Genomic DNA, 11,091 nt, shown 5'->3' with positions numbered 1-11,091 from the left:
TTCCCTTTCTCTCCCCTCCTTTTCTTCCTTCCTCTCTCCCTCCCTCTCTCTCTTTCTTTCTTTCTCTAATGAAATAGTACATTATTAGAGATATAGAGAGAGGAAAGATAAGTTGTAGAGTTGAGTGAGGGGAATGTTTTATCAATCAAGTTTTAGATGAAAGACTAAGAAATTGAGCCCTAAGAAAACCAAAGTGACTTTATATTATACTTAGTCTTGGAATCCATTTTAGTAGATTAAAATTCAGGAAAATCGGTCTTTAACTTGTATCTTTTACTTCACAATGAGACTTACAGACAATAGATGGAACCTAATGCTTAACTAATGGAAGTCAACACTGACCTTGCTGAGTCCTTACAGATACCTGGTTTGGAGATAGGGAGGGGAAAGAGCCACCAGTCCCTCCCATATGGCCCACTGGGATTTTATCAGTTTATAGCATTACAAAACCACAACCACACCTTCATTGCCTCTAAACCAGGGTCTAAGAGTAGTCTTCACTGGCTCCATTTTGTTTCTGCTGCCTTGTTAACCATTGCTTATCTTTAAGCCCCTTGTAGAGAGCTAACTGGTCATTTTGCCTTGTCCTACATGACAAGAAGGGAAACTGTCCCCTAGCCATGACTGCCTCCTTGTGATCCTGTCTAAGACAATGACCAGCCTTCCTCATCATTTTCTTCCAAGACAATGAATAACTTGCTCTTTGTTTCTAGATATTCCTCACCTTGTCTCATGAGTACTAGGGAGAAGCTTACGGACTCCAGTCTGCTCTTTCCTGTGTTGGCCTCACTGAATTAACTCCTTTCCTTACTCACCAACTCTTTGTCTCTTTGTCAAGTAGCCCATGTCACAGACCTGATTTCTGGCTCCACGAACGAGCACCCCTGCCTGCTCTGGCATCATACAAAGAAATCAGAAAGGAAACAGGAAAAAATAGTAATGAATAGAATGAAACTCATAATGATAATGAACTCACAAGAGATGGATTACTCAGTTTTTGAAAATTGAGTAAGAATGGATAATTATAATATGTATATATATATATAAATGGTATAGAATGGATAATTAGAATGATGGGCTGACAGTCATGGCTCAATAAGTAGTTATTGAATAAAAGCAAGAAAAACTAAGAAAGTCAGTAAATGACAAAAAGGTCATGAATTCATAATGCTGAAAGAAACCTCTCCTTGGGTCCTGAGCTTATTAAAGGTAATCCAAGCAGGCAAAGAGGACACTGCAGTGAAGGAAAATTTCTGGGTAGGGGTTTGCTAATGGATATGTGGTTTTATTACAACTTCTTTGAATTTGCACTCAACTCTAGCCCTAGCAGAAGTCTTTCTAGGTCACACACACTTTTAGAGATTTAGCAGCATAAGAATTCTGCAGGTATTCTGTAATCGCAGCTTTTGATTTTGTTAGCAATAGAGTCTTCATTTATGTCACAAGGTTTTCCTCTCAATCATAAATGTGCGAGTCTACCTGTTTCCATCTACTGACTTAAGTAAGACACACCGTGCCAACTGTGCAGTTAGGCAGTATGGGTGAGAATGGGTAGTACCATCCCACAACAACCTTCCCCATCAGAAGGCTTCCCTTCACTCCCTGTTACTCTGTATTTCCTCTTAGAAGAAGTGCCTCTTGCTCTGACCTGACATGGTACTTGTGAGGTCCAAGATTCCATCACTTTTGGCTTACTCCCTCCTAATTAATTTTTCCTTTAAATACCAAATTTATGTTATTCAAAATTCTGCAGTGAGTGTCCCTTTGTAGTAGTCACAAAGAGTGTTAGATACAAAGCTACGTTTTTGTTTTTTTTTTTAATTTGTCAGTGGGTACATGCACTCACCAGAGACACAGAGAGCAAGAAAAGGAGAAAGCACCCCTGTAATGGGACATAGCTGTGTCACGATCCCATCTCTTCCATCCGAACCTCAGTCAGCCATGTCGGATCCAGTTCCCTTAATCACTAGGGTATGGGTTAGCCCCCAAAGCCATTTTTAAAATTTCTTTGTTTCATGAATGAGACAGAGAGGTAGCACCCCAAAAGTCTCCAAGCTACAAACCACCCTTGGTTTTAACCAGACCTAGGTCATGGGCATGCTCACACCCTGCACATTTGGGAAGGTCTCTGGGCATTGATCTGGACCCGGTCCATGTAAGTCAGCCTTGCTGGCTGCTGCACTCCTGCTGTGTCACCTTTCCTCTCTACAAAGCCATATTTTAAAGAGTTTATTAAGTCAAAGACTTGAGTTAATTTGTCAGTGGGTACATGCACTCACCAGAGACACAGAGAGCAAGAAAAGGAGAAAGCACCCCTGTAATGGGACATAGCTGTGTCACGATCCCATCTCTTCCATCCGAACCTCAGTCAGCCATGTCGGATCCAGTTCCCTTAATCACTAGGGTATGGGTTAGCCCCCAAAGCCATTTTTAAAATTTCTTTGTTTCATGAATGAGACAGAGAGGTAGCACCCCAAAAGTCTCCAAGCTACAAACCACCCTTGGTTTTAACCAGACCTAGGTCATGGGCATGCTCACACCCTGCACATTTGGGAAGGTCTCTGGGCATTGATCTGGACCCGGTCCATGTAAGTCAGCCTTGCTGGCTGCTGCACTCCTGCTGTGTCACCTTTCCTCTCTACAAAGCCATATTTTAAAGAGTTTATTAAGTCAAAGACTTGAGCAAGTTCTCTTTAAGTAAAGGCAGTGAGGGGAAGTGGGAATACTAGAGCTTCAGCTACAGAAGTGTTGCCTTTTAGACCAGCTCAATCATTTACAGACTCCATGGAAGTCACAATCTCCACAGGACCAGAGTGTCCTCATCTATAAAATGGAGATAGCAAACACAGCTATTGCATGCGATAACATCCACTTCCCAGTGTTGTGACAATGACCACATTAAGTAATGTGTTAGAAGACAATGTAAACAGTGCACGCAAGTGTTGGTTTGTTGGTTTTTTGGTGGAGGTGTGAATGGGAGCAATCCTCTGACTGACACCCTGGACCTCCTACTCAGATTTGAGTGTCTACCTTAGTTTTCCCTCAAGTAACACACAGGGATTCCCTGGTTTCTGCATTGCCTTCATCTCAGAGAACTAGCTGCTGGGTACATGGACTCTGTGTTGCAATGCACACCCTTGCTCTGACCCTGGGAGTAGCTCTCTGCCTCTGCTGTCTCCAGAACCCCACCTGACAGGAAGTAGTTAAAACTGATGTAACTAGCGACATTCACTCCTTCCAATTATAATATTTCTTCCATTCCTTAGTAAAATGAAAAATAAACAAAATCTCCCTCATAGAAATATGTGAGGAGATTTCCATGCAAACATTGCCCTATATTCAGTCTCTTCTTTCTTATTAAGCTTGAAAGAGTGGTCTATACTTAGAACTCTACTTCCTGACCTTGGATTCCAGTTTTGCATTTTCCTTTCAATTTTTATCAGAGTCATACATGCATTACTAAAAAAGCAAAAATTTAATAGAGAAAGATTTATAATGTAAAGCAACAATCCTCATTCCTTCTTACTCATTTCTCAAAGCAATCACTCTATTCTTTTCAGATCTTCTGATGGGAACCTCCCTAACATGAATTAACACCATTACGTTGCTGTATATTGATACATCAATTTAAAAGATAAGAGTACCTACTAGAAAGAGGAGGATGTAGTCGACTTATATTCTCATTTATTTACTCATATATATTTACTCCTTTCAGTTTTAATTATTTTAATTCCTCTATTTTTCCTTATGAATCAACTTGGAGGTATAATTTACATATAAAAAATGGAGCCATTTTAAGAGTTCAGTTAGCTGAGCACTGACGAATGGTACATCCAAGTAACCATCATCACTGTCAATATAGAAAATATTTTCATCACCCCAAAAGTTCCCACATGCCCTTCTGAAGTCAATCCATACTAGCCCTCAGTCTCAGAGAACCACTGACCAGCTTATTGTGACTACAGTTTAGTTTTGCCTATTCTAGAACTTTCTATAAATGGAATAATACACTATATACTGTCATAGACCTGCCTCCTTTCACTCCATGTAAAGTTTCCAAGATTTACCCGTGTGGTTGAGCTCATCAGTCATTCATTTCTCTTTTCTTCCCTAAAGAATCATTTTTTAAATCTTTATTTATTTATTTATTTAAATTTGACCAGAGAGGGACTGTGTGTGAGAGAGAGAGGGAGGATGAGAAAGCAGGTTGCCAGGTCCAGGACTCAAACCGTGGTCGACTACGTGGGAGTCCAGCACCCTTAACCACCATGCCACCTGCCAACCCATCATTTCTTTTTATTACATTGCATGGGTAAAGCAGTGTGTTGGGGCCAGTAGGTGGTATGGTGGTTAAGGCGCTGGATTCCCACATGGGCAACTATGATTCAAGTCCCAGACCTGGCAGCTTGAAAATCATGCTGGACACGTGTATGTGCATGCCCACAATCCCAGGAGAAGAGGCCTGTGGCATGGCCATCCTCCCCGGTGGGTGATTTCTTACTTGCCCTCTCACTGTCTCTCTCTCTGTGTCTCTATGACCAAAAAAAAAAAAAAAAGAAAGAAAGAAAGAAAAGAAAACATGTTTACTTAGTCATGTGCTGATGAACATTCGGGTCGATTACAAATTTTGGTTACTATGAATAAAGCTGCTATGAAAATTCCTATAGAAATCTTTCTGTGGACATACGCTATTTCGTTCTCTTAGGTAAATACATAGGCGTGGGATTGCTAGGTCATCGGGTACCATTTAACTTTTTTAAGAACATTTCTTTTCCCTCTGTGTCTCACCCACTAACATGATGGCTGCCATAGGTTCCATGTATGTGATAGAAATTGCTGTCAAGTTTTGGCATGAGCAAGAGGAGTGACAGTTTCTGCCCTCTGAGCTAGGTGTGGGGGGAAGCCACAAAATGGTGGAATGGGAGGCAGCTTTTCTCCGAAGTGGAAGCACGTCTATCATAGCAGTGAAATTCTTAGACCCTCCTTTTGCAGTCTGGTTAGAGACGCCCTCTGTATGTTTCCTGGGAGTGAAACGTCTAAAGCTTTCTGCCTGGGGATGACAGAGAGCAGAGAGGCTAGTCACCATTCGGTGGACCCACATTCAGCCAATCCTCTGGTTCCCTTGTTCTCCCCTCCCTCCACATCACTATCTGACTGAGTCTGGGCCTCTGGGGTTCCCTTCACTGCTGATGTACCTGCCTATAGATTCCGGGCTGTTGACTCCTCTCTCTGATCACCCATGTTCTAGGAATTTGTTGAATTCAAATTTGCTGATAATCCTTCTCCCATTCTCCTCACTTCTTTCAGGTCTATTCATTTTATTGAGTCTTATAGGGAGAAGAAAAGCGAATATCTTTGGTTTGGTTTTCAGTGTTCATCCAAAGGCTGGAGGACCTCACTCAGGACAGCAATCTAGTGATGGATCTACCACTGAAACTTCTCCATCCAAGCTCATCCGCGACCAATGCTGCTGAACGGTGCACACCTCTGTGTCTCCACCTGATCTCATGTAATATCTGACACCGCACTAACTCCTTCCTGAAATGCTCTCGATTTCCACAATACTGCTCTCTCCTGGCTTTTCTCTTCTTTCTGGCCACTTCTTCCCATCTCATGTCCACATTTCTTATTCTCTGTCTTTCATCTTCTCTCACCCTACATGCCCTCCCAAGGTCTTGTGCTTTGGTAGTACTTTGGTCAAAGTACTCCAAAATCCACCCTTGCAGTATTCAGACAGATTGTCCCCTGCAAAGCCTTCTGTGCAAGTCTGAGATAAAAGCCCTGGGAGTCCTCACAGCACCTAAGAGACTACTTGGGAACTTCTCACACGGCACCATACTGCCTGTTCACTGAGTTCTGTTCTCCTGTATCCCTAAGTTCTCTGAGAGCCCATGTCTGGGATGTTTATCCCCAGCAATTCCCATGGCATACAACTGGTACTCAATAAATATTTGCTAGATTAACTTAAGATTGTGAAAGAGGTTTTGGGCATTATATGTATTATACATGTGTCTCATATATAATATACAGATAGCAACAGCAAAAAATGTATACTTTGAAGAAAAAATATACCAGGTAATGACAAGCCTCACATTAATCAGAGAAAACCTGAACTTCTTCATTAGTGCAGGATAAATTAATGATTGCTGCTCACAATTAATTATGCACCTCTTCCATCGGATATTACATCCTCTTCATTCACTGGCACCTCTTTAACAACCAACAAATATGAACTCTCCCACCAAAAATGTCTCAATCTCACATTCATGGCAGCATTGAAGTAACCCAAGTGTCCACTGACAAATGAATGGTAAACGAATATACCATTTTATGGGATATATCTATGTAATAGAATGTATTAGCCTGGAAGGAAGCAGGTTCTAACACATGCTACAACATGGATGAATCTTGAGGGTATTATGCTGTATTTGCCTTTTACAAAAACACAAATTCTGTTTGATCCCACTTATAAGAGGTACCTGGAGTAGTCAAAGTCATTGAAACAGAAAATAGAACGGAGGGTGCCAGTGGCTAAGAGAATAGGAAATTATGGTTTATTGGGTTCAGAGCCTCCGTTTTGCTACACAGGGAGAGTTCTGGAGACGGTGAGGACAGCTGCACAACTGTGTGAACGAATGTACTTAAAACCACTGAACCACACACTTAAGAATGCTTATGATAGCAAATATTAGGCTATGTGCATTTTACTACAATTAAAAAAAAAGGCTCATACACAAAAATGCTATGTTTTATCAGAATATTTTCCAAATAAAATTCTGACTCATGTCTAAAATAGAAATAAATTATCAAATTATGAAGAGAGTATGAAGAGGTTATGTTAAACACATGAAACACTACAAAAGATCAACAATAATAGCTGATACTTACTGAAACTTACCAGATGCTAGGCACTATACTAAATGTTTTATACATGGCCTAATCCATTCCAAATTACTGTGAAGAGGAAGGAGGGCTAGGCCAGCCCAAGCAGCACAGGAGGTTAAGTCCGTGCATGGAGAGCAGGACCCCACATGGCCCACCATGGTTTAAATCTGGACCTGGAAACTTGAAAGACATGCTGGAACAGTGTGCACGCATGCCCCAAATCTTGATAGGATGGAGAAATAGTAGAAAAAGGATTATGTGACCACACTCCATGGGGGCGATCCTTTCTTTTTCCCTCTAGTAAGTGCACAAACCCTATGGCAATCAGGTATAAATTAATAAATAACTAAAAAAGAAAGGGGGCTTGGAGAGATCAAGTCACTTAACAATGGTCTCACAACTAATAAGTGGCAAGAATGGGTGCAAACCCAGGTGCTCTTGTCTAAAGCCCAAGTTCTGACTCAGTATCAGCTCAGACTCTTTGGGGTGACAAAGAGATACCAAAATTTTCCATATATTTTCAAATTTCAGAGACAAATGAGAACAAAATCTATGATCTATGGACTCTCTTCTACAGGCTATGCATGTCTGGTATGTAAGAGACACAAATGGGATTCCACATCGGAGGGAATCCAATCAGTTGGGAGAGGCAGATGCGCATATAAATAGCAGCGCAGTACAAGCCATAGGCAGCCCGAGAGGTAGCATGGGAGGAAAGTGTCTACTGCAGAATGTGCCAGGCAAGCCTACACCATTCCTGAAAAGACCAAGTGCTGAATAAATATTGACTAAAAGAAATAGTCAGTTTATAAAAATGTATTCTGACTCAGAGTGCATTTGGGGAAAAAGAAGACAAAAGAATCAACTTTGCTTTCTTCTTCTCAAAGGGAAGAAATTTAGATTAGAGCAATTGACATTTAAATCGCAGTAAAATGAAGCCAACTTCTTGTTCAGATTACACTTCAAATATCATTATAGTTATCGCATGAATAAAGGTTCCATATTGAAGATTCTAGGAGGTAGATAATGATTACATGAACTTTAAATGACCACATAAAACTCAACAGGACAGCTTTATTTTTAAACAGATACAGAGATTAAGAGAACCCACTGGGGGACCAGCAGATGGCATAACAATTATGTCACTGGATTCCTACAAGGCTAACCACAGTTCAAGTCCCAGACCTGGAAGCTTGAAACACTCCTGGCACATGTGTGTGCATGCCCAAAATCCTGAGAGGAGACTGGAGGAGAAGGGACCATAGCATGGCCATCCCCCCAGGGGGTGATTTCTCGTTTTCTGTCTCTCCACCTCTCTGGCAAGCTGGAGCGAGCTACACTGAAGGTACAAGCAGTTTCCCTTGCATCTTCCTGCTGCCCTTCCACTCTCTCTAGACTTAACATCCACCCTTATGCCCACAGCATCCCAAGAAAACCCTTGCCAAGATTGGAGAGGCTGAAAGTAATTTCAGAGGGTTAAAACAATTGCGATATGGGACCAGCAGGTGGCGTGGTGGTTAAGGCACTGGACTCCCACACGGCTAACTGTGGTTTGAGTCCCTTGCCTGGTGGCTTGCTTTCTAGCTTTACTTCTGTCTTTCTTTGTCTCTCTAGTGAGTACATGTGCCCTACACTAAATTAAATAAAAAGAAGTAATTCTTCTTTCTTTTTTTTTTTGGAGAGCTTTTCGCTACAGGGCGCATGCGCTCACCAGACAGACAGAGAGAGACAGAGAGACAGAAAGCGAGAAATCACCCCCCAGGGGGATGGTCACGCCGCAATCCCTTCTCCTCCATTCTCCTCTCGGGATCTTGGGCACGCATGCACAGGAGCCAGGCGTGAGTTTTAAGCCACCGGGTCCGGGACGCGAACCGCAGTCGACTACATGGGAGTCCAGAGACATAGCCATTACGCTAACTGCTGGTTCCCAAGAAGAAGTAAATTCTTTAAAAACAAAAAAAATTCCTACTGGGCTAGCCTGTGGCATAGTAGTTAAGGTTGCTGAATCTTACACGGTCAACTGTGCAGTTCAAGACCTGGACCTGGCAGCTGGAGAAACATGCTGGGTGTGTATGTGCGCATGCCCTAAGTCCCAAAAGGAGACAGAAATGGAGAAGAAGGGATTATGACATGACCATTCCTTCTGCAGGGGTTCTCCCTCTCTCTCTCCAGCGAACACAAATGCCTTGTGGCAATTTTTTTAAACTGTTATTTATTATGATTAACTCAAAATTATATTGGCACTTTCTAAACTAAGATACTGCGTTTCAAGAACTCTTAAGAACATCTATGTAAATATTTACTATACCTCGTTCCAATATCAAGCCAGCTTCCATAATCCTTGACCAGAAAGAAAAAATGCTGTAACAGAAAACAAATACAACTCCATTAAAACAACGGTTATTTAGATTCAGTCTGAAAACAAAGTTGTTTTAGGATTGTCGTTTCATATTTCAGACCCTTCAGAACCACTATCTAACTGCAATCAACAAGAATAAGCCTTTTACTGAAATTTTTGGTTGAACTAAAATGAGCAATAGTCTAAAAGCCAGAAACAGAATTACCATTCAATCAAATGAACACAAAGTGACATTTGTGAATAACTGAAAAAATAGAAGAACAAGCCAACTTTAATAAAAGGCACTAAGTAATACAAAAGATGTCAATGAAAAGAAGCCATGCCATTTATTCATCAAAAATATTTACTGACTTATTATGTGCTAATCACTGTGTTAGGTCCTGGAAATAAAATCCCCTTCATTAGGCATATAACTGAATGATTCAGTCAAATGTTTGTGTGCATATGTGTGTAAGTATGTGAGAGAAAAAGACAGAAGGTGATAAGTGTTATCATTGAAAAATGTAGGCAATTTTGGGAGCACAGAAGAAGGGGTTACACAACATGATAGAGGTATAAAGGAAGGCTTATAACTGGAAAGTGAAATCTAAGTGAAAAGTGTAAGTCAGATAAAAGAGGATGTTGAGGAGATATAAGAAGATTTTTTTTAAGAGGTTTTTGCTACAGGGCACATGCTTTCACCAGAAAGACAAAGAGAGACAGAGAGACAGAAAGCGAGAAATCACCCCCCTCCACCGGGGGAATGGCCATGTCACAATCCCTTCTCCTCCATTCTTCTCTCAGGATCTTGGGCATGCATGCACATGCGCCCAGCGTGAGTTTAAGCTGCCGGGTCTGGGACTCGAACTGTGGTCAACTACATGAGAGTCCAGTGACATAGCCATTATGCCAACTGCTGGTTCTAAGAAGTATGTTTTTAACAGAGGGAATGGCCGCTATACACATGAAGAATCCAGCTAGCGCTTGGTAGGTTCAAAGCAAGTTTGGTATAGAGAGAACAAGGACAGGTAAGAGATGGGTCGTTTAAGTCAGCAGAAGCTAGATCACAAATGGTTAGTTAAGTTAAGCAATGTGATTTTCTTTAAAATGAATCAGAGAGATTTCCAATTCTCTCCTATTAATATGTCTTATCCAGGGCCAGTAGGTGGTGTGGGGGTTAAGGTGCTGGACTCCCACATGGCTGACTGTGGTTCAAGTCCCAGACCTGGTGGCTTGCTTTCTCACTTTCTTTCTCTCTCCCTCTGTTGAGTGTACATGCCCTACAGCAAATTAAAAAATAATAATAGATAAAATTAAATACTTCTTTTAAAAATGTTTTATCGGGGCCAACAGGTGGCAAAGTGGTTAAGATGCTAGACTCCCACATGGTTGACCACAATTCAATTTCTGGACCTGGAGGCTTGAAATTCATACCAGGTGCATGTGTGCATATGCCCAAAACCCAGAGAGGAGAAGAAATTGCAGTATGGCCATCACCTTGGGGGGGGGGGGGATTTCTCTCTTTGTCTCTCAAGCAAATGCAAATTCCCTATAGCAAAAAATACTCTATCAATCAATAAATTAATTAATAAATAAGTCTTATCTATTAACTACTTTGTGAGCAAAAAAGAAAGCCGATTCGTTCTAATACTATATGTGGTCAATTTCAGAAATATACATGGTTCAACAGAACACAAAAACTCTCTCATGGGGCCAGAAGATGGCATAATGGTTATGCCGTTGGACTCCCAGAGGGCTGACCGCAGTTCAAGTCCTAGACCTGGTAGCTAAAAACTCATGGTGAGCATGTGTGCCCAAAATCCTGACAGGCAAATAGCGAAGAAGGGATTGTGGCATTGCCATCCTCC

At 41.4% G+C, this 11,091-nt stretch overlaps 1 protein-coding gene across 2 annotated transcripts in view; it reads right to left on the bottom strand.

Moving 5' to 3' along the window:
• PIGN (phosphatidylinositol glycan anchor biosynthesis class N) overlaps positions 1-11,091 on the bottom strand; it is a 146,499-nt gene that overhangs the window by 17,701 nt on the left and 117,707 nt on the right. For both annotated transcript variants that reach the window (XM_006141848.3, XM_027766258.1), the window contains one exon: positions 9,194-9,246. In XM_006141848.3, coding sequence (XP_006141910.1) covers positions 9,194-9,246 — 53 coding nt within the window. The remainder of the gene's footprint in view (positions 1-9,193; positions 9,247-11,091) is intronic.

Source organism: Tupaia chinensis, unplaced genomic scaffold (genome assembly GCF_000334495.1).
Source record: "Tupaia chinensis unplaced genomic scaffold, TupChi_1.0 Scaffold000065_2, whole genome shotgun sequence".
NCBI lineage: Eukaryota > Metazoa > Chordata > Mammalia > Scandentia > Tupaiidae > Tupaia > Tupaia belangeri.
This window is presented reverse-complemented; position numbering and strand designations above follow the sequence as displayed.